Genomic DNA, 19,188 nt, shown 5'->3' on the forward strand with positions numbered 1-19,188 from the left:
CAACTGCTAGAAACTATAAGCCACAGTGGGCCACCCTATCTATCTATCTATCTATCTATCATCTATGTATCATCAGTGAACATTGCACATGAAGAGTACAGATGGGTATATTGAACAGACATTAAACAAAAACTAAAGAGTGAGTTTTTAACATCACGTGAGTTGACCAAAGAAGAAGAAGCCAGGACATAGTAATACGATATGTGATTATTTCCATGGATCAGATGAAGAGTCATTCCAAAATGTGATAGGGGAAGCTGAAATTTAGAAATCCCGTTATTGAAATATGGAAATAATCAGAGACCATTAAAAAGTTATTGTTTGGCTGTCTCCTAGCCAGGGTGGGGGTGGGGGGAGTATTCCTATGAGGCCCAGGCAACGTGACAAATAGCATGGGATGTTGTTGTGTCCATATTGTCCCTGTTACTCAGATAATTTAAAAAATAAAGAAAAAAATCCCAGCCCAATACTGTAAATATATAGCAGGACAAAGTTTCCAAATGTCTATTATTATTATTATTATTATTTTGATGGAATTTATATACCGCCCTATACCTGGAGGTCTCAGCTATTTCCTTCCTGCCTGTCACTAGTATAAGATATTTAAGAAGAAACTGTCATTGCAGGTTAGAGGGGAGCTTTCAAAATAACAGAGAAAATGATGGTTCTAGTTGCACCAATTGTGCTAAGTCAGAGATAGTGTTAAATGCTCATTCCCCAAAGATATCTACATTATAGCTAATCTATCACACATGAGTAAAAGATCCTTATTTCTTGAACCCAGTTTCTTGAACCCTTTTCAGTATCATATGCTAAATGTAAAGTAGCTTTTAAGTGGACCAGTCTTATTCCCCACCCCACAGTCTCCATCCCTATTTTATTTATATATATATATATAGAGAGAGAGAGAGAGTGTTAAATGGAAAGCACTCTGTCCTAAGAGTCCCTATCTGGAGTAGTGCCGCCCAGACAGAGGTTTAGCACCTCACTGAGTACTAGACCCATGCAATTAGTAAATGAAGTGCAGAATTAGTACCTTGGCGGATTCAACCTTGGTTGCCTGATTTATGAATAAGCCACATGTGGCTATAAGTTTGCAGACAATGCCTTTGCGGCACTACGTTCATTACAGAAATGCATCAGCCATCTGTTCTGCTGGCAAGAGAGGCACGATTAAGTATCATGTGACACATTGCTAGCCGTGCAACTTAACATGGTTTAAGATGCTGCTATTTACACAGAGAGTGGACTGCTGAGGGTCTTAAATGGAGCCAAAGCTTGTTGGCTCCAAAGTCATAATCTATAAACCGGGCACCACTCTCTGACGCGGTTTTGCAAATATGCAGGATTATGAACTAGAAAAGAACGGTTTTCTGTCGAAGCCAACAAATGCAGTGATGTGATCTGAACTATTTCACAACATCCGTTCATTATTGCCATAGCTTGCAGTTGTTTGCATACAAAACTTCAATTATGCAGGGGAGGAGGCAAAAAATGTCTCTGGGTGTGTGTGTGTGTGTGTGTGTGTGTGTGAGAGAGAGAGAGAGAGAGAGAGAGAGAGAGAGAGAGAGAAACAGACAGACAGACAGACAGACAGACAGACAGACAGACAGGAGGGTGCTTTCTGGGGGAAATAGAGCTAAAACCCTATGCAGACTAACTTGGAAGGAAGACCCATATACCGGTAACTCACCCAAAATAAGGAATCATACATAAGATCAGGCTACACATATAAAGGGCCAGGGTGCCTTAAAACATACAAAAGATTCAGCACCATATAGTGACCATGAGTGTTAGACTGAAGAACTAAGTTCAAATCGCCATTTAGCCAAGAAGCTCACTGGGTGACCTTGGGCCAATCACTCTCGCTCAACCTAGCCTACCTCACAGGGTTGTTGTAAAGGTAGAATGGCATGGGAGGTGTGTGTGTGCTACCTTGAGCTCTTTGGAGGAAAGGCAGAATATAAACGTAATAAAGAAATCCAGGTTTCTTGCAATCCTAGGTATTTGTGCCACGATTACAGTCAGAAAGCATTTTGTTGATGAATGCAAAAAGGCACTCCTAAAATCCTGAGAGCTGCCTTTGTATTAGGAAACTCAGCCACCGCTGGTCACATGTTTTTTCCACTTGCCAGTCATATTTGTTCTGTGAGGCATACAGAGGCTTGATCTACTAAAAGCCACACATAATCTGATCAAACACAGCCCATCCTAAACTGCTCCATCTATCTTATTTATTGTCTGCATGCAGATGGCACATCATGTAACCTTCTTTTAAGCAACGTGTATTACAGACAGGAACTCAGATGGCAACAGGATTCAGAAGGGTCCAGGTCTATGCAGCAAGGGTTTCTACCCCCCTCCCAACCCTGTCTCCAGTAACAAATCATAGGAAGAGCCATCTAGACACAGTTCATGCACATAGCTTTTGTGTGTGTTTTGAGATTTAGCAAAAGCAAAGATAAAATAAAACCAGAAAATTCAAGCAGTAGTTATCTCCAGCTCAGACACCATTGTTGGCAAAGCTTCCTTCTATTCCAGATAGGGAGAAAGAGATAGAAAAAGTACGCAGCAGGCATTTTTCACGAGCTGGTCCTGAATGTTTGGGGCCTGAGATGCAAAAAATATGCAATCTTGGGCACACACAGTATCATTTTCAAGTCAGGGATGCAATTTCAAAGTGGCTATCAAGATGAAAGGCTTTACGGTAAGAATAACCCTGTAATTTCCAGCTAGAATCACAAGGGATGGATAAAGCAGGGCAACATGAGCAGCAGAATCAATTCAGCTGTATTGCTCTGCAAAAGATGGTGCTTTGTCAAAGCGCAGTGCCAAGCTGTCTGTCAGGGGGGGAAGAAGTCAAAATGCTGTGCTCAGAAATTTCAGCCGGAGCCAGTTGCAAGCAGAGACAGAGGTGTGCTTAGATTGCCTGCATCTAACACACTTGTCAGATGTCAAGTGGCTGTGCGACTACAACCTGATGAGCCCAGTTCTTAATGTTTCTAAAGTGTTGACCCTGTCAGCTGGGCTTGTCTTTTGTGCAGGGCACAAATCAATTGCTACAGTCAGCTAATGCTACAGTGCTCAACACAATGACTCAGAAATAAGGACTGCTTAGAACACAATGCAGTGATTTTGAAACTGCCTTGGGCAGCAGATCCAGTGGTTACAGAGCAATGTTGTGATCTGCTTGCTCCTTGTAGATTTTTGTGCAGTGTCTCACAAAACCCTGTGGCTGCCAGAAAGGTTTGTTAATTAAGGCTCGTATACTTCTGTACCCTGATACATCTGTACGGTGTGCTCCGACTAAAATATATATTAATGTAGCATCTTCAATGTATACTTTGCATAAGAGGACATGCCCCTGCCCAACTGGAGACAGGAGAGATGACAGAGGAAACAGAGGCAAATGGAGGTGCATGTTCCATGTCGCTGTCTTGATCCTGTTATTCAGGGCTTTTGATGGTATACCTTGTGAGGTCACCTTGCTTAGACATCTTTGACACAGGGTTCTCTTCTCTCTCCACCCCTTTGGGATGTCTTGCACCCCTTGTCAGCACCTGTTTGAGGTGTGCTAATGTCCAGAACCTCACATTTTTAGATAATTTTAATTTTAAAAGGCCCTTAAAGTGTCCATTGTGCACCAGCTCCATTAAGCTCAAATAAGACTGGACTTTGTGCTTGTGTTTCTTTCAGTGCTGTTACATGTTACAACAGTCAAGACAGATCCTCATTTTTGCACCTCACAATTTTTAAAGGATGCTTACGTCTGTAAACATATGACGGACAATTTCCCAGCTACCACAATTGGCCAAAGTTCCCAGGGGTATATTCATTCCTTGCTTTGAAATATGTGAATGTCCTTCAAATATTTAACAAAAGCATAGTCAATCCAGTAGAAATGCAAGGATTTGTTTTCGTTGCAAAATGTAAGCCACTTCTCTCTCACTGCAATAATATGCATCTTAAAAAGCAGAGACATCACCTTGCCGACAAAGGTCTATATAGTTAAAGCTATGGTTTTCCCAGTAGTGATGTATGGAAGTGAGAGCTGGACCATAAAGAAGGCTGATCGCCGAAGAATTGATGCTTTTGAATTATGGTGCTGGAGGAGACTCTTGAGAGTCCCATGGACTGCAAGAAGATCAAACCTATCCATTCTTAAGGAAATCAGCCCTGAGTGCTCACTGGAAGGACAGATCCTGAAGCTGAGGCTCCAATACCTTGGCCACCTCATAAGAGAAGACTCTCTGGAAAAGACCCTGATGTTGGGAAAGATGGAGGGCACAAGGAGAAGGGGACGGCAGAGGACAAGATGGTTGGATAGTGCTCTTGAAGCTACCAGCATGAGTCTGACCAAACTGTGGGAGGCAGTGGAAGACAGGAGTGCCTGGCGTGCTCTGGTCCATGGGGTCACGAAGAGTCGGACATGACTAAACGACTAAACAACAATGTGTAAGTTTGCATACTGTACTAACCAGCAGATTTTTGGGGGGCGCTGGGGGGGGGGACATTTCCCAAATCTTAAGACTTAAGACAGCATCAAGAAACACAAGCTTCTGTAGTCACTGAACACTGACAATGCTCTGCCACCAGCTCGTGTGATCACAATTTGCCTTCACCAACAGCATAGACCAGGTTTGCTCAACTTGGTGCCCCAGATGTATTGGACTGCCACATTGCTGCACCAATTATCTCCAGCTAACACAGCTGGAAGGAAGGCTGGAATAGATTGAATGTCCATTTATTTGAGGTGGGTTAGAGTTATGGCTATTTGGATAGACTTCCCAGTCGTCTTCAGAAAGAGGTATCCAGCGATGCTGGTACGTAGTCATTATCTTTGTGATGTGCTGAGTCCAAACGTTTGTATTAGAACACCTACCTGCAATGTAAGAATTTTGATAGGACTTGTGATGAGGCACCTGAGGTATCGCCAGTGCTAAGCATTTATAAGCTGTGTGTATTGTATTAGCTAACTGCCAAGGTTCTGCTGAGGACAGCTTTCAAAACAGATGTATCTAAAATAACTCGCTATAAAACAAAAATATATTTATTAATCAGCTTGCCCTTAAACATGTCCATATGAGGTATTGGACTACTACTCAGCTTCACAGAAATTAATTCCAGATCTGCTTCTCTCTGCTGTGAATTTTATGTACCAACTTAATCCAGCGTTGCTGAATTAATTATACTTCATACATTATAAAGGAACAAACTTATTAAATATATATATATTCAAAAAAGAAAAAGAAAGTACATACAATTAAAAGAAACCCTTTCCAATCTCATTTAAAATAAATTGTGTTCTCCGAGTTTAGACCTTGACCTACTAAGTAATTAACTATATTATAGTGGGTTTGCACCGAAATTCAGTGCTATACTACTTAATCTGTAGCACTGAAAAAGATTTGTCAAGCTTCAGGTTGGCCCATTTGGTATAGTTGGTAGTACCCAGAAAGAACTACTCTCATGAACAATGAGAATGGCAGAATCTGGCCCTGCATAATCAAACCCAGCCATATTAATGTCAACCTCAATAACCAACAAGCAGCTAGGGGAAAAATCAATGCTAGACGATAAAGGACAAAACTGGTCAGGAAAGAAAAATTATTGGAAAAGCTTCTACGAGGGAACTGCAGACAAAGAAGAATAAAAATAGTCCTCGTCTCCTTTTCGGGCTCTAATATGCAGCATGAAGTGCATTGCTAAGTGCATAAACAGCTTCTTGGTTACTGCTGTTAAAAATAAAAATATGTCAAGAAGCTTTCTGATGTACTTCTTTTCTTTCTGCTGCAGAAGAGATGCCTGGCTTTTGTGAGCAAGTGGAACAACAAAAAAAAACCACCTGCCTCTGCCTTTGCTCTGGGTAAAGGAAGAACCAAAGGGGCCTGTATTTGGGCAAGCAGAGTACCTCTCAAAAGGTGCTGAAAATTGCTGTGTGGAGGAGAAGAGCACTCAGGATCAGACCTCCAATGAACTATCTGTGCTCTTCGAGTTGACTGGCAAAGTCAAGCCTTAAGAGCCTCAGAAGAGACTCTTGATAGCTGAAGAACGAAAGTGATGACATCAGCCAGCTAAGGAGTGAATAGGGAACGCAGAGGTTGCATATTTTAAGAGTAATCATTAAAATGGTTTGTAGTTATTCATATGCCACAAAGAGAGTTTCACTCTGCCTGCCTTTGGGAGAAAGGCCATAATGCATGCAAAAGATCCTGTAAGTCTGCTTTACCTGTGAAAGGTCCCAGCTCCAGGCAGGGCTGGAAGAGAGTCCTGTCTGAAATCATGGAAAGCCACCGCCAGCCGGTGTCGATGGACCAATGGTAGGACTCTAGGGCAGCTTCCTATGTTGCTATATACCGAAGATCCACTGGCAGTGAGAGAAGATAATACTTAGATAGACTGACATAGTATAAGGCAGGCTACTGTGTTCCCATATGCCACTGGGTTTTTTTGTTTTTTTTTAAAGCCACGGCAGGACATCCTGAGATGCTAATGCAAGGAAACAGGTGTTGGTTGAGTTGGTAAACAACAAAGCCCAGCCCACCCTCAGAAAACAATTGTGCTGCTAGTATAACTGGATGTGGACAGTGAGGATGATCCCCCAAGTGACAAACAGGAAAATGTATGCCATAGCTCCTGCATTCTAAAAACTGGCAGGTGTACATTTATTCTCTTTAGCAGAATTTCTAGAAAACTGTTTTGTAACATTCAAGGGACAGGGATATGGATGCGAATTGGACATTTCTTGCCAGTACTAAAATAAGCAGCATGATTCAGTCCCATATCAAATACTGTCAACCAAATAAACAATAGAATTGTAGAGTTGGAAGGGACCACGAGGGGCATCTATCTAGTCCAACCCGCTTCAATGCAGGCATCCTTTGCCCAGTGTATGGCTATCAGTCATTAAGAAAGACTGGGTTAGATCTTCCAGAATTTACTCCAAGCATTCAGTAATATGGGGAATAATATTTCAGATGTTACCAGAATTCTTGTATTTGCTTTTGCCTTACCTTCCATCTACCGTTTCACTTCTCACTGTTTCTCCTTATATACTCTTGTTCCCTTCTTTTTCTTATGAGATGAAATAATTCTAGAACTCATATACAATAGCTTGTAGATGTTTTTTAAGATACAGGTCACAACACTGTGAGCCATAGTAAATGCTCAGAGCTGCACACAAGCGAACACATCATGCCTACTGCCTTTGGGGCTACACAAGGAAATAGGCAAGCATTATCACACTGCTGGGTGTGATTTTTCACTACCATGTAAGCAGAATCATCCAGGGTGTTGTCCACGTGGCAAAACCTGGCCCCTCGTACGGAAAAATGTTGCTTTGCATGGATTGTGCTCCATGGACAGTGCTCCATGGACAGTGACCATTTCAGAGATGAAAAGAGTTACTTGCAGCCCACCTGGACATGCAGTAAGAAGCCCTTCTAGGCAACTGAAGATGGGAGCTTTTGTAAACTGAAAGCATCGATTCTTAGGGCAATCCATGAGTAATAACTAGCATTAGATATGTGTTCAAAGGTAAGCTAGTAAAAAAAATATGGATTGGTAACCTTGATTAATTTATTTGCAACTAACTGAAAGCCTGTTACACACAGAAAGTATCATTTCATCTGTAACCAGCACCTATTCTTCAATAAAAGAACCAACAAACTAAAATATCTTATTTGAACAAGCAATTGTTTTCACTGTGTTCAGACCAAGGTGAATTTGCAAATTTAGAAGGAGGACAGAATGACGCTGGCCCATCAACAGGATCCATTTAAATCTTCTTCTTCTTCTTCTTCTTCTTCTTCTTCTTCTTCTTCTTCTTCTTCTTCTTCTTCGTGCAGTTCTGATGTCATTCTGTTGGGGCATTGGTCTCTACTTCAGGAGAAATTTAACTGCCCAGATGTCGCATAGTAACCAGAGCTATCTGAGGAGAATCTCTGAGAGAGGTAGACTGAATTCAGCTGCACTTCTCCGAAGCAGAAGTTCTCAAAGAGCTGAAAGAAACGAGATGGAAATAATGAAAGATCCCTAAAAGCGTGTGCTCATATTTCTTATGAGTGAAACTACAAACAATATTTTTGAAACACTTTGATTTTGTAGGACAGTAAGAAGCCAGATATAATAGCATCACAGATATATCACAGATATATCTGGCCTCTGGCCCAACCGTTGGCCATCTCTGTTCCTGACATTTCACAATCCTTGTTTACACTTGCCTCAGTAAAACACAAAGGGAAACATAAAAGTGGAATCAGCCCTTCAGACAAACTTTTGCTTGCTTCCCTGGGCTCCCCACAGATTGGAATGTGAGTGCTGCTCCTTCATCAGCCAAAATGAGCTCAGTGACCAAGTTCCCAGTAGATTTCATAAAAGATGTTACTGCCTCTCTTTGTTGGTATGTAGTGGTATCACAGAAGATATGGATTGTGGCTCAAGGAAGAGTTAAAATTATAGTTTAACCCTGAGTCTTCATTCTTCTGTTAGGCCTGAATATAATATAGGCGACGACCATTTTAGGTGCATCTGACTGACATGTGATCGCCGGTGCCACAGGTCCTTTTGGACCTGGAAGAATGGCAGAACAGGGGTGGGCTGGGGTGTAATGGAGCGGGGTGGGGGGTGGGGTAGGGGGACCAGGAACAACAGCCCCACACAAAATGGTCATCGCCAGTAGTTCATGAACTAGGTTAAACGAGGCTTTCTTTGGTGAGAGCTAGTTTGTAACGTCCATGATAAATAAACCGAGTCCATTTAATTAATGCAGGTTATCAAACTGCATACTGAAAGGAGACACCCTCGGGTGCTTTTGTTCAAGATAAGAAGAGTGAACCGGAACAAAAGGCTCTTTGACCCAATTCCTTCAATGAAGTCTTTCAAGGGCACTTAAACCACACACACACCACGCCTGAAACCTAGTTCAGGAGAAAGCTGCTCCAGTGATTAACACTGTACAGGAGACAGATGAAACGATTACATCAGAATATATTACAAAGGGAAGCCAGTAATATTGCTTTGAAGAAACATCACATTCAAGTGCTTTTCTCCATTCCATTAAGAAGCAGGAAATTGCTCTGCCTTTAAAATGCCTTTGGAAAACCTTTCAACAAATACACTAATTTCAAACTCGGTTTAATGCTGCTGTGCCAAGGGTCAACAAGGGCTGAGTAGCTTAGCTTCCCCATCATGGAGGCCTTAAAAACCCACACTCCATCTGACTTCTTCTGCATTTTATATCTGTCCCTACAGACCTCAGCTCAACATGGGCACATACAACTCTTCTGGCCATTAAAGACTCCCAGTGGCTTTGAAAAAATCTACAGCTTCATTAAGCCCTGCTCATCCAGAGCTGACAATGCATTGATTCTTCTGTGTGAAACCAATAAAATTCAAAAATTTACTTGGCAGGCATAATATAATATATTTCACTTCTTTCCAGAAATGTACTGAACTCTCCCTGGTACGGTTTATCTTAAACCACTTCTTCACTGATGTTGGCCATTTATTTTATGTTCCATGACCCTCTTATGTAAATCAGGATTTGCCCAAGTGGGTGGGGCATCTGACACCGTAAGAGTTTGCTAGGGGAGCCTGAGGGAGAGACATATACTGTACTGCTCAAAGATGAAGACACTTCAAGGCAAGCTGCAGCTGACTGGGCTGTACTGTCAATCTCACTGCAAATATATGGATGGGGAAGAGCAGAAGCAAAGACAGGGACTTAAAATGATCTGGTTGGCTGGGCAGAATACATTACGGGATCTAATAGGGTGGTAGGCAAAAGGAATTTCAAAATCTTGAGTCTCTAAGTATGGAGCCTTGGAAACAAACAAAAGGTTCTTAAACTATAAATCTAGCTTTTATTTTCAGATCCTTCTTCCACCCAAGAGCTTCAGAGAACAAAGTAGCAAAGGAGAATTGCAATAAACCTCACTGTCCCTACTTTGGCCCCTCCTTGACTATTTTTCTGGTTGCCTGGATGCAGGACAGAGTGGAGTGTCAGTGTAGAAAGTCACCTACTGTGTAAAGAGTAGAATTTACATTTGTTGCTCCACCCCTTTTTGGTTCTGGCCCCGCCCACCATTGGCATGTGGCCCCTTGAAGCATGCCAAGAAGGGAATGTGGCACTCACTGTCCTCCGCACTTGGTTTGGAAGCTGGTCCTGAAAACCTGACTTACTAAAAGATTGCCCCAACAACTGCTGGAAGTGCAGTTACATTTTGAAAAGGACATGAAACTACACAGGAGGAGGCCAAAAATTACTTTGAAATAATCAAGATTCTAGGAAAATCAATATTTGGATAATAAGACATATCCTTTTATTGCTTCTTGTTAAGCCTAGCGAGAATACAGTTTATCGAAAACTTTTAAAAATAAGTTTTGATTTCATATTTAAAGCACAGGGTAAAAAAAGGAGAATTGAAAAGCCCTATGCAATTATAAACATGAATCCATAATGAGGCTCCAAAATCTTATGTTCCTGCAATCAAGATATACATTTCTCATATATTAGAACTAATAATGGTGTGTGTAGGGGGTTGTTTTTAAATTAAAATCCAGTTTGACTAAGCACAGTATTTAGAGAATATTTTTTGAAGACTGCAGCAATTTTGACAGGGCATAGGCTTTGAGCTTCGTGGCCAGAAGTGGGATTTTAAGACTACACCTGTTTTTTATTTTCCATATATTTTAAATAAGTAGCTCTCACAGGTCCTCATAATCCTACCTTTTTGCTTACTCAGCAAACGGGATGCTCCCTGCACTGCCTACACAACAGGAAATTGTTACTGTCATATTGTTTGTGAGCCTGAAGATGTTTTTAAAGCGAGGAATATTGAAGTATTTATTTGCAGTGGCGGGGGCGGAATGTTGAAGTTTTAACTTCTAAGGGGATTATTTGCCTCAAGACAAGCTAGCACAGGAAGCAAAATGCATTTACAGGATATTGCAAATATCTGTTTGAGATAACTAAAGCAAGCTCTCTCTTACCATATAGGCAGTTCTTATTTGAAAATAAGCTCATGCACACACACACACACACACACACACAAACACTTTTCAGGGGGGTACTCAAGAATACGCAGTACCGGCACCTCTTTTTGTTGTTGTTAAAAAGTGTAGCACTTACTGTAACAATTTATGGTGTGTACCAGCACCTATTTTTCTAGAAAAAAAGCACTATATACCGGTATATGTATACACACACACAAACACACTTTGTGTACACAGACACAAACACAGATATAGTAACTAAGTGCAAGAGCATTCTCCCCTCCTGCGGTTTACAGCAACTGGTATTCAGAAGCATATTGCCTTTGACAATGGAGACAGGAAATAGCCAATAGTAACCACTGAAAGTCCCATCGTCCATGAATTTGTCGAACCCTCTTTCAAAGTCATCCAAGTTGGTAGCCATCACTGCCTCATGTGGGACTGAATTCCATAGTTTCACTAAGCATCGCTGGGTGTCTGCAAGTTTTAATGTTATGATCCACTTTCTCCATGCCATGCTATGATTTTACAAATTTCTATAAAGTCACCTTTTGTCTAAACTAAAAAGCCCCACAGCAGCCCTATCGCTCAAGAAAGGGTAAGGGGAAACATGAAGCAGCTTAGTCATGCTGGCAACATGACCCAGAAGCTGTCTGCAGACAAATGCTGGCTCCCTCAGCTTATAGAGCAAGATGAGCGCCACAACCTCAGAGTCGTTCACGAATGGACCTAACGGTCAGGGGTACCTTTACACTTATTTAAAATACCTTTTACACTTATTTAAAAAGGATACACTTATTTAAAATAGCCACCTGTTCCCAGAGTGGGGTGTGACCTCAACATGTAAAAAAAAGAAGACAGAAAATAGCACTTTCCCACAGTGAACTTTACTAGAACAATTGATTTTTCTGGAAAGGTACCAGCCGTACATTAATCATGAGCATAGCGCAAGATTTGAAGAACAGCACCAGCCTTTTCTCTTCCCGCTTTCACATCAAGCCTCCTACTTTTATTACCTCACTTTATTCCCTCAGGCCTCAGGTGACTGAAGCTGCTGGATACCAAGAGTAGGCAGATGAGGGCAATAGCGTAGTTCAAAGGGCATAAGCTCCCTCTCAAAGCACAGCTAGGAAAGAGGCTCTTGGGAGCACAGATGGTAGCAAAAGGTCTCTGATATTGCAATGTTAATTTCTTGCTTTGAAAAAGGGGTCCCGTGACCCTTCCTCCTGAGCTTAGGTTTAATAGAGCTGCCTTCTACTTCACATCTGATGAAGTTGACTCTGGGCCACGGAAACCTATGACATAATCAGTTACAGTGGTACCTTGGGTTAAGTACTTAATTCGTTCCGGAGGTCTGTTCTTAACCTGAAACTGTTCTTAACCTGAAGCACCACTTTAGCTAATGGGGCATCCCATTGCCGCTGCACCGCCAGAGCACGATGTCTGTTCTCATCCTCAAGCAAAGTTCTTAACCTGAGGTACTATTTCTGGGTTAGTGGAGTCTGTAACCTGAAGCGTATATAACCTGAAGCGTATGTAACCCGAGGTACCACAGTAGTTTTCAAAAGGTGCCACACCTGTCCTGATTTTGCTTACATTATTTCAGATTAAGGGGAGTTAACAGCAAGTAACAAAACGTTAGCAAGTTGGATGATCTTTTGTTTGCCCTCCTTTGTTTTCTCAAGCCACTCAAACTTTACTTAGGATTGTAGGTCTTTTGAAGACAGAGATGAAACTGCTGTAGGCCACCCTGAACCCATGGTCTTGAGTGGGTTAAACATAGGATTAATAAAATTATAATTTTCAAAAACATTTTAACTATAGTTTTAAGAATACTTTAAAGTGAGGCTTCCATAAATGTGCACAATATATTTTGCTTTGGGCAGAATGAGTGGAACACCCCCTTTCTTGTCTGCTCGGTTCCTGCAGTTTCCTTTCGGCTACCTTCCCCCAAAATGTGATGCACCACTTCTGTTTTCAAACCTGGGAATAGCTACAATCAATCACAGGGCTAATATACACCAGGCTACCAGCAGAGCAGCACTGCAGCTCCATTTATGATTTTTCTGGAAAGGTACCAGACATGCCAGCACAAACTACTGCTTTTAAATCACCTGTCATGAACACAGCAAGCATGAGAAACATTAATAGATTTGGCTGAAAAGGTGCTGGGCAGCAGGACGACAAATATAACCAGAAGAGAGGAAGGGGAAGCAGAGGTATTTAAAACTTCCTCCACGTAATCTCTCTGCTCTGCGCTTTGGGCAGCCTGGCCTGGATTTCACTGTTACTGTCACAGGTATTGATCAGTTCCAAAAGCTTTGCTCTTGCCTAAAGTGGCAAGGCCAAAAGGACCATTTGGAATTAATTAAAAAAAAGAAAAGAAAAAGAAAACCTAGCAGTTCTGCAGAGAATTTCAATACTTCAATACCATGGGAACAACTCACTGCAATGCTCTGCAGTTAAAAATCTACCAACAAAGAGAAGCAGTATCAGAGGATAAGATGCACACATTCACCCGGAAATGAATACACACATGCAGTCAGTCTGTAGGGAATCCATTCACTGAAAAGTATCAACCATATAAAGCACTGGCTAAGGATAAGGAGATTAATGGTGCAAAACTGTCCTTTGTGAAGCCGCACAAGAAGGCTGGCAAGAGAAATAACATGTCCTTAGCCGCCCGTATAGTTTATTCACAAAACCAGATACTCCCAGCCACGGTTGTGGGAGGCTAAGGACTCAGCCTGAAGGTAAGAATGTTTTAAGCATCAGAAGATGGAGGGGGGCCTTTCTCAACCTTGGGTCCCCAGATATTGTTGAACTACAACTCCCATCATCCCTCGCTAGCAAGGCCAGAGATCAGGGATGATGGGAGTTGTAGTCCAACAACATCTGGGGACCCAAGGTTAAGAAACACTGTGTTAAGGAATCAGATGCCTTGTTGGTGATACAAAGCAGCTACGCTGTGTGGTATCACCCCCAAATCTAAATATACCCCTAAGGGTGATAGTTCTTAGACTTGGATACAAGATCAGATAGGATATACAGTAAGAGCAACCAGGGACATAGTCAGACTTCTTGTGCTGGTGGAGCAGAGAGAGACAACACACCCATACCCACCCCTCAGTTTCCTCCTCAGGCAAGCTAAGCTGCCTAAACTGGTCCCATCATGACCCGCCCACAGAAAAGGACCTAAAAATATGATTACCTCAGCTTAACTCCAAGGATGGATGTTTCTAAGGGCACTCCATCAACAGAAAATGTTTGTGGTGACTGCCCTTTCCTTTATCGCATCTGCAGCACCCAGTTTTCCCAAGAGGAGATAAAAAAATCCCCACCAAAAGATTCCATTGGGATTGTTTTCATGTCCACTCTTTTCTGAAGGCAAAATTCACACTTATTTCGAAGCAGCGAGGTTCACTACATCATTTTTAGCAGGGAAAGTGGTCGCCTACCATCTCACTCTCCCACAAATGAAAAGCACCAAAGTGTACACTTAAAATAAGGGGGCAAATTCACCATACACATATTAATTAGCTCTCAGCCACACTGATGAAGAAGTGGGAGGACTTGACTTCAGCTACATTCAAATAGGTACAGACTGGTAGAGAGTTTGGGATTACACTCAAGATTACATTATTTGACTACAGTCTTAAAGAGCAATACATGCTCTGCATCTATCATGCAGATAATATTAGAAAGTAACTTTGCTCAGTTCTTGACTTACATATCTTAACTCTCCCTAGTTTTCTACCTAGAGACTTTGAAATTTTCAGTGACTACAACTTAATAGTTCCAGTTACAGATAGGTAGCCGTGTTGGTCTGCCATAGTCAAAACAAAACAAATTCCTTCCAGTAGCACCTTAAAGACCAACTAAGTCAGTTCTTGGTATGAGCTTTCGTGTGCATGCACACTTCTTCAGATACACTTCTTCAGATTCTGTGTATCTGAAGAAGTGTGCATGCACACGAAAGCTCATACCAAGAACTGACTTAGTTGGTCTTTAAGGTGCTACTGGAAGGAATTTGTTTTGTTACAACTTAATATACACTTTAAAACAGGCATTCCAGAGCCCTTGGCTTCACAAACTTTTATCTACTCAAGTGCTTAGTCTATATTGCAAAATACAGGAGAGTACCAAGCCCTCAGCCAGCTTCTCTTGAAATTATCCATGAAAAATTTAATAATCCTACCCTAAACAAGTATAAATTAACCTAAATTGAAAATATATTGGTCCCGTGGCTTAGAAGAACTAGCTAGTTAAACCCATGCTCTTTATAGCCTGTCTTTGTGGAAAATATTACTTAAAGTGCAAATTATTATAATCTTTCAGACTTTGACTAAATCAGAACCTTAATACCAGCACAAGCTAGAGGGAAATAAGCTGTAAGTAGCTCAGCCATCAAGCATACAATAATTTATCAAAGAAGACAATGTTTGTTGTATTGGCCTGCAGCTCTTGTTCAGTCTTTTTTGGCAGAAATGAGTATCTACTACAAGGTCTCTGACAAGGAGAAGATTGGTTTAAAACCAAAGAGGGGTCTGCAAGTATAAATAAAGAACCTCTACTGCAGTCCTCTGGGAACCACATGGATTTAGAAACACATGCTATCCTGAGATGGCAGATATGGATACTGTGGGAGAGAGAAAGGGGGAGGAGGAATGCTTGTAGGGATAAGAAATAAATCAAAGTGATTGATAGGACAAAGGAGACTGATTGATACAAATGGGGTGAATTTCACAGTTCATGAATATGTGGAATGGATCTCAGTTGGCTAGCAGGCAGATGGGAACTATGGACGCAGTATGCTTTGGCCATCTGTCCCACACAACTCTCGTTAATGAACCTCCATTGCGACATGGAATGAATCTGATATTTTAGTTCCTAGAAGGCATGAAGCTGGAAGGAATCTAAAAATCACCTAAATCCAGCCTCTACACATCATCATGCTTTCTCTTTCTCTCTCACACACTGATTTACACAGGTGATCCAGATTGCAATGCCTCACCAAACAGGAAACAGGAAGGAATAAGAACATGCAGTCAATGAACATGCAGTAAAACAATGAGTTAAGAGCCTGTCCATCCCCTCCCCGGCACATCAGTACAGTGGTACCTTGGGTTACAAACACTTCAGGTTACAAACTCTGCTAACCCGGAAGTAGTACCTCGGGTTGCGAACTTTGCCTCAGGATGAGAACGGAAATCGTGTGCCAGCAGCGTGGCAGCAGCCGGGGGGCCCCATTAGCGAAAGAGCACCTCAGGTCAAGAACCGTTTCGGGTTAAGAACAGACCTCCGGAAAGAATTAAGTCCGTAACCCGAGGTACCACTGTATTATAAAAATACTAATGATAAAAAGGGTTCTGGCCAGAAAATGTCTAAAAGTGCATGTTGTTATAGTTCTGAAATGATCAGATATGAATCTAATCAATAGCATTCCATACACACATCAGAAAAGAGCCTAACCATTCCCACATTACATAGATGAAAAATAACATGAAAAATGTATTTCAGTCTCTATTACGTAACAAGAACCACAAACTTACAGCACTTCAGTGATTTATGTTCCAAGATCGTTCAACTGTTTCTAACAAAAGGGCCTCTTTGCTACATTTCCAAAGCAAAGCCTACTTCAGGTCACGGGCGTCAATAAAATCAATAAAAATACTTAACTAATTGAGGTTCTGCCCTCCCCCAACATAAAGCCTGACCCCCCCCCCAAATGAATCTTGGCTACGCCCATGCTTCAGGAGGCAAGTTGTTGTTCAGATGAGTAGCAGTGAACAGGCATTCAGTGGAATTCATAGATACAGTGGTGCCCCGCAAGACGAACGCCTCGCAAGACGGAAAACCCGCTAGACGAAAGGGTTTTCCGTTTTGGAGGCGCTTCGCAAGACGAATTTCCCTATGGGCTTGCTTCGCAAGACGACAGCCCATAGGGAAATCTCCGGGACAGTGGGGAAGCGCAGCTCGTCTTCCCCGCTGTCCTCGGACCTCCTCCGAAGCCTGGCGGCGGGGCAGGGACACCTCCTCCCGCCGCCGGGCTTCGGAAGGATGCCCCGATGCCGGGCGGCGAGGCGGGAACGCCTCCCCCCGCCGCCCGGCATCAGAACGATGTCCCGAAGCCGAGCGTCGGGGCGGGAAAGTCTCCCCCCGCCGCCCGGCATCGGAACGATGTCCCGAAGCCGAGCGGCGGGGCGGGAAAGCCTCCCCCCGCCGCCCGGCTTCGGGGCGGGAAAGCCTCCCCCCGCCGCCCGGCTTCGGGGCATCGTCCCGATGCCGGGCGGCGGGGCAGGAACGCCTCCCCCCGCCGCCCGGCTTCGGGGCATCGTCCCGATGCTGGGCGGCGGGGCGAGAAAGCCTCCCCCCGCCGCCTGGCATCGGAACGATGTCCCGAAGCCGGGCGGCGGGGCCGCGAAGCCTGGGCGCGCTGGCAACTCTCCGCAAGGAGCGCTCCCGCTGCTTGCGGAGAGGTCCGCGAAGCCTGTCCTGGACCTCTTCTGAAGGCAGGCAGGGGGCAAAAGTCTTTGTCCCCCCTGCTTGCCTTCCCAGGGGCTTTTAAATCGCCCGGACAGCGGAGAAGTCCTCCGCTGTCCCGGGCGATTTTAAAATGCCGCCCGCCAGAAGAGGTCGGGGGAAGGCGGTTTCCATAGGAACGCATTAATTGATTTTCAATGCATTCCTATGGAAAACCGTGCATCGCAAGACGAAAAACTCGCAAGACGAAGAGACTTGCGGAACGAATTAATTTCGTCTTGCGAGGCACCACTGTATGTTTCTTGAGTCAGATCTTTTACTGGATCAGGAGACAGAAGTTTGCATACAACTAACCATCACAACGAAGGAACAAATATGGAGGGTTAATTAGTTGATTCAGATCTTTTCATTCCACATTTGAAATATGTTTTCAATAACATTTTGGTCACGTACAAAAAGCATATATCCAACTGTGTGCGACTCCAGACTCTGCAAGCCTAGTAATTACCTTGCACCATTTAATGGCACCTAGAAGCTTTCCAGCACTACAACCATTAAAAGAGCAGGTAGGCTGGTGCTGTTCCAGAGCAAAAGACCCTACCTTCTGCTCCAGAGTGAAATGAATGCTACCTTCTGTCAAAATGAGCCTGCTGCTCCTTTCTAATGGCTTTTTAAAGGCATGCTAGCCAGATGAAGAACAAAAACTTCTGTTATGGCACAGGTGCTTTGTGATTAAGATGTGCTGCAGAGTTTCACAAAAAGCACCGGGGGGGGGGGGGGATGAAAAGAAGAAAATGACAGCCTGGCATTCTTTCCTTACTCCCCATAGCAGGGCTTCCAAAACAACCCACAGGTTATCAAGGCCTTCCACCTTGAAAATACAGCTTGACAGATTTCTGGAACAGTCTCCCTAGAATAGCAAAGGGAGCAAATAATGTCATCAAGTCCCAAAGGAATAATTTGTAAGAGTATTTTATTCTTTTTCTTTAAAATCTGGTGTACTACTCAGAATCTGTTGCATTCAGCTTTTCTCTCCCCCCACCCCTCAATCTTGTATGTTTTTTTCTGGGTCCAATTGCATCTCCAGTCACTACAAAACTTTGGAAGACAGCACATGCCAAAATTCTCCCTTATAGGAAACAAAAGGCACAGAAGCCTTCTCAGGGCCAGGCTGGGAAATCCTAGCTTTTTCCTGCACTTCTGGAGCAAGATAGATTGTCACACTGAGAATGCTGACTGGGATGATGCTGTGGTAAGAATGCCTTTTATTTGAATAGCTTGTGCTTCATCCTCAAGAGGCTACCAGTTTTTTTCTCCTGATCCAACAGGCTAGCTATCCAGCGACCTTTTTTCCCTCCTACTGCAGCATTTGGCTTGGCTCAGACAGATTGTTCCACTAAATAATAAGACAGTGGTTCTTCCATAAGTGAGTGTGCATGAAAAGTGTTCCATGAACATTGGAGGAGACTATTGATCCGGATAAGGTTTTACGAAGGACTTTGCCTTCAAGAATGAAGTGGTCTATCCAGTCCACTTCCCTTCCCATTCTTTTTTTAAAAAATGTATTCTGCATTGTATTAATATTTTAAAGAGCTATGATCTGGAGATGTAGGATTATAAAGGATTAATGGGGTCTCCTTAGTATTCCATAAAAACACCTTCAAAGCTCCCCAAATGTTGTGTCTTATTCTGCAAAACTAACATGTCAAG

At 42.9% G+C, this 19,188-nt stretch overlaps 1 protein-coding gene across 2 annotated transcripts in view; it reads right to left on the bottom strand.

Moving 5' to 3' along the window:
- Window positions 1-7,556: 7,556 nt before the first annotated feature.
- Window positions 7,557-19,188, bottom strand: part of ASCC1 (activating signal cointegrator 1 complex subunit 1) — a 54,431-nt gene continuing 42,799 nt past the window's right edge. For both annotated transcript variants that reach the window (XM_081861962.1, XM_081861963.1), the window contains exon 10: window positions 7,557-8,000. In XM_081861962.1, the coding sequence (XP_081718088.1) occupies window positions 7,884-8,000 (117 nt within the window). In that variant the 3' untranslated portion in view covers window positions 7,557-7,883. The remainder of the gene's footprint in view (window positions 8,001-19,188) is intronic.

This window comes from Podarcis erhardii (genome assembly GCF_964252035.2).
Source record: "Podarcis erhardii genome assembly, chromosome: 5".
Classification (NCBI taxonomy): Eukaryota; Metazoa; Chordata; class Lepidosauria; order Squamata; family Lacertidae; genus Podarcis; species Podarcis erhardii.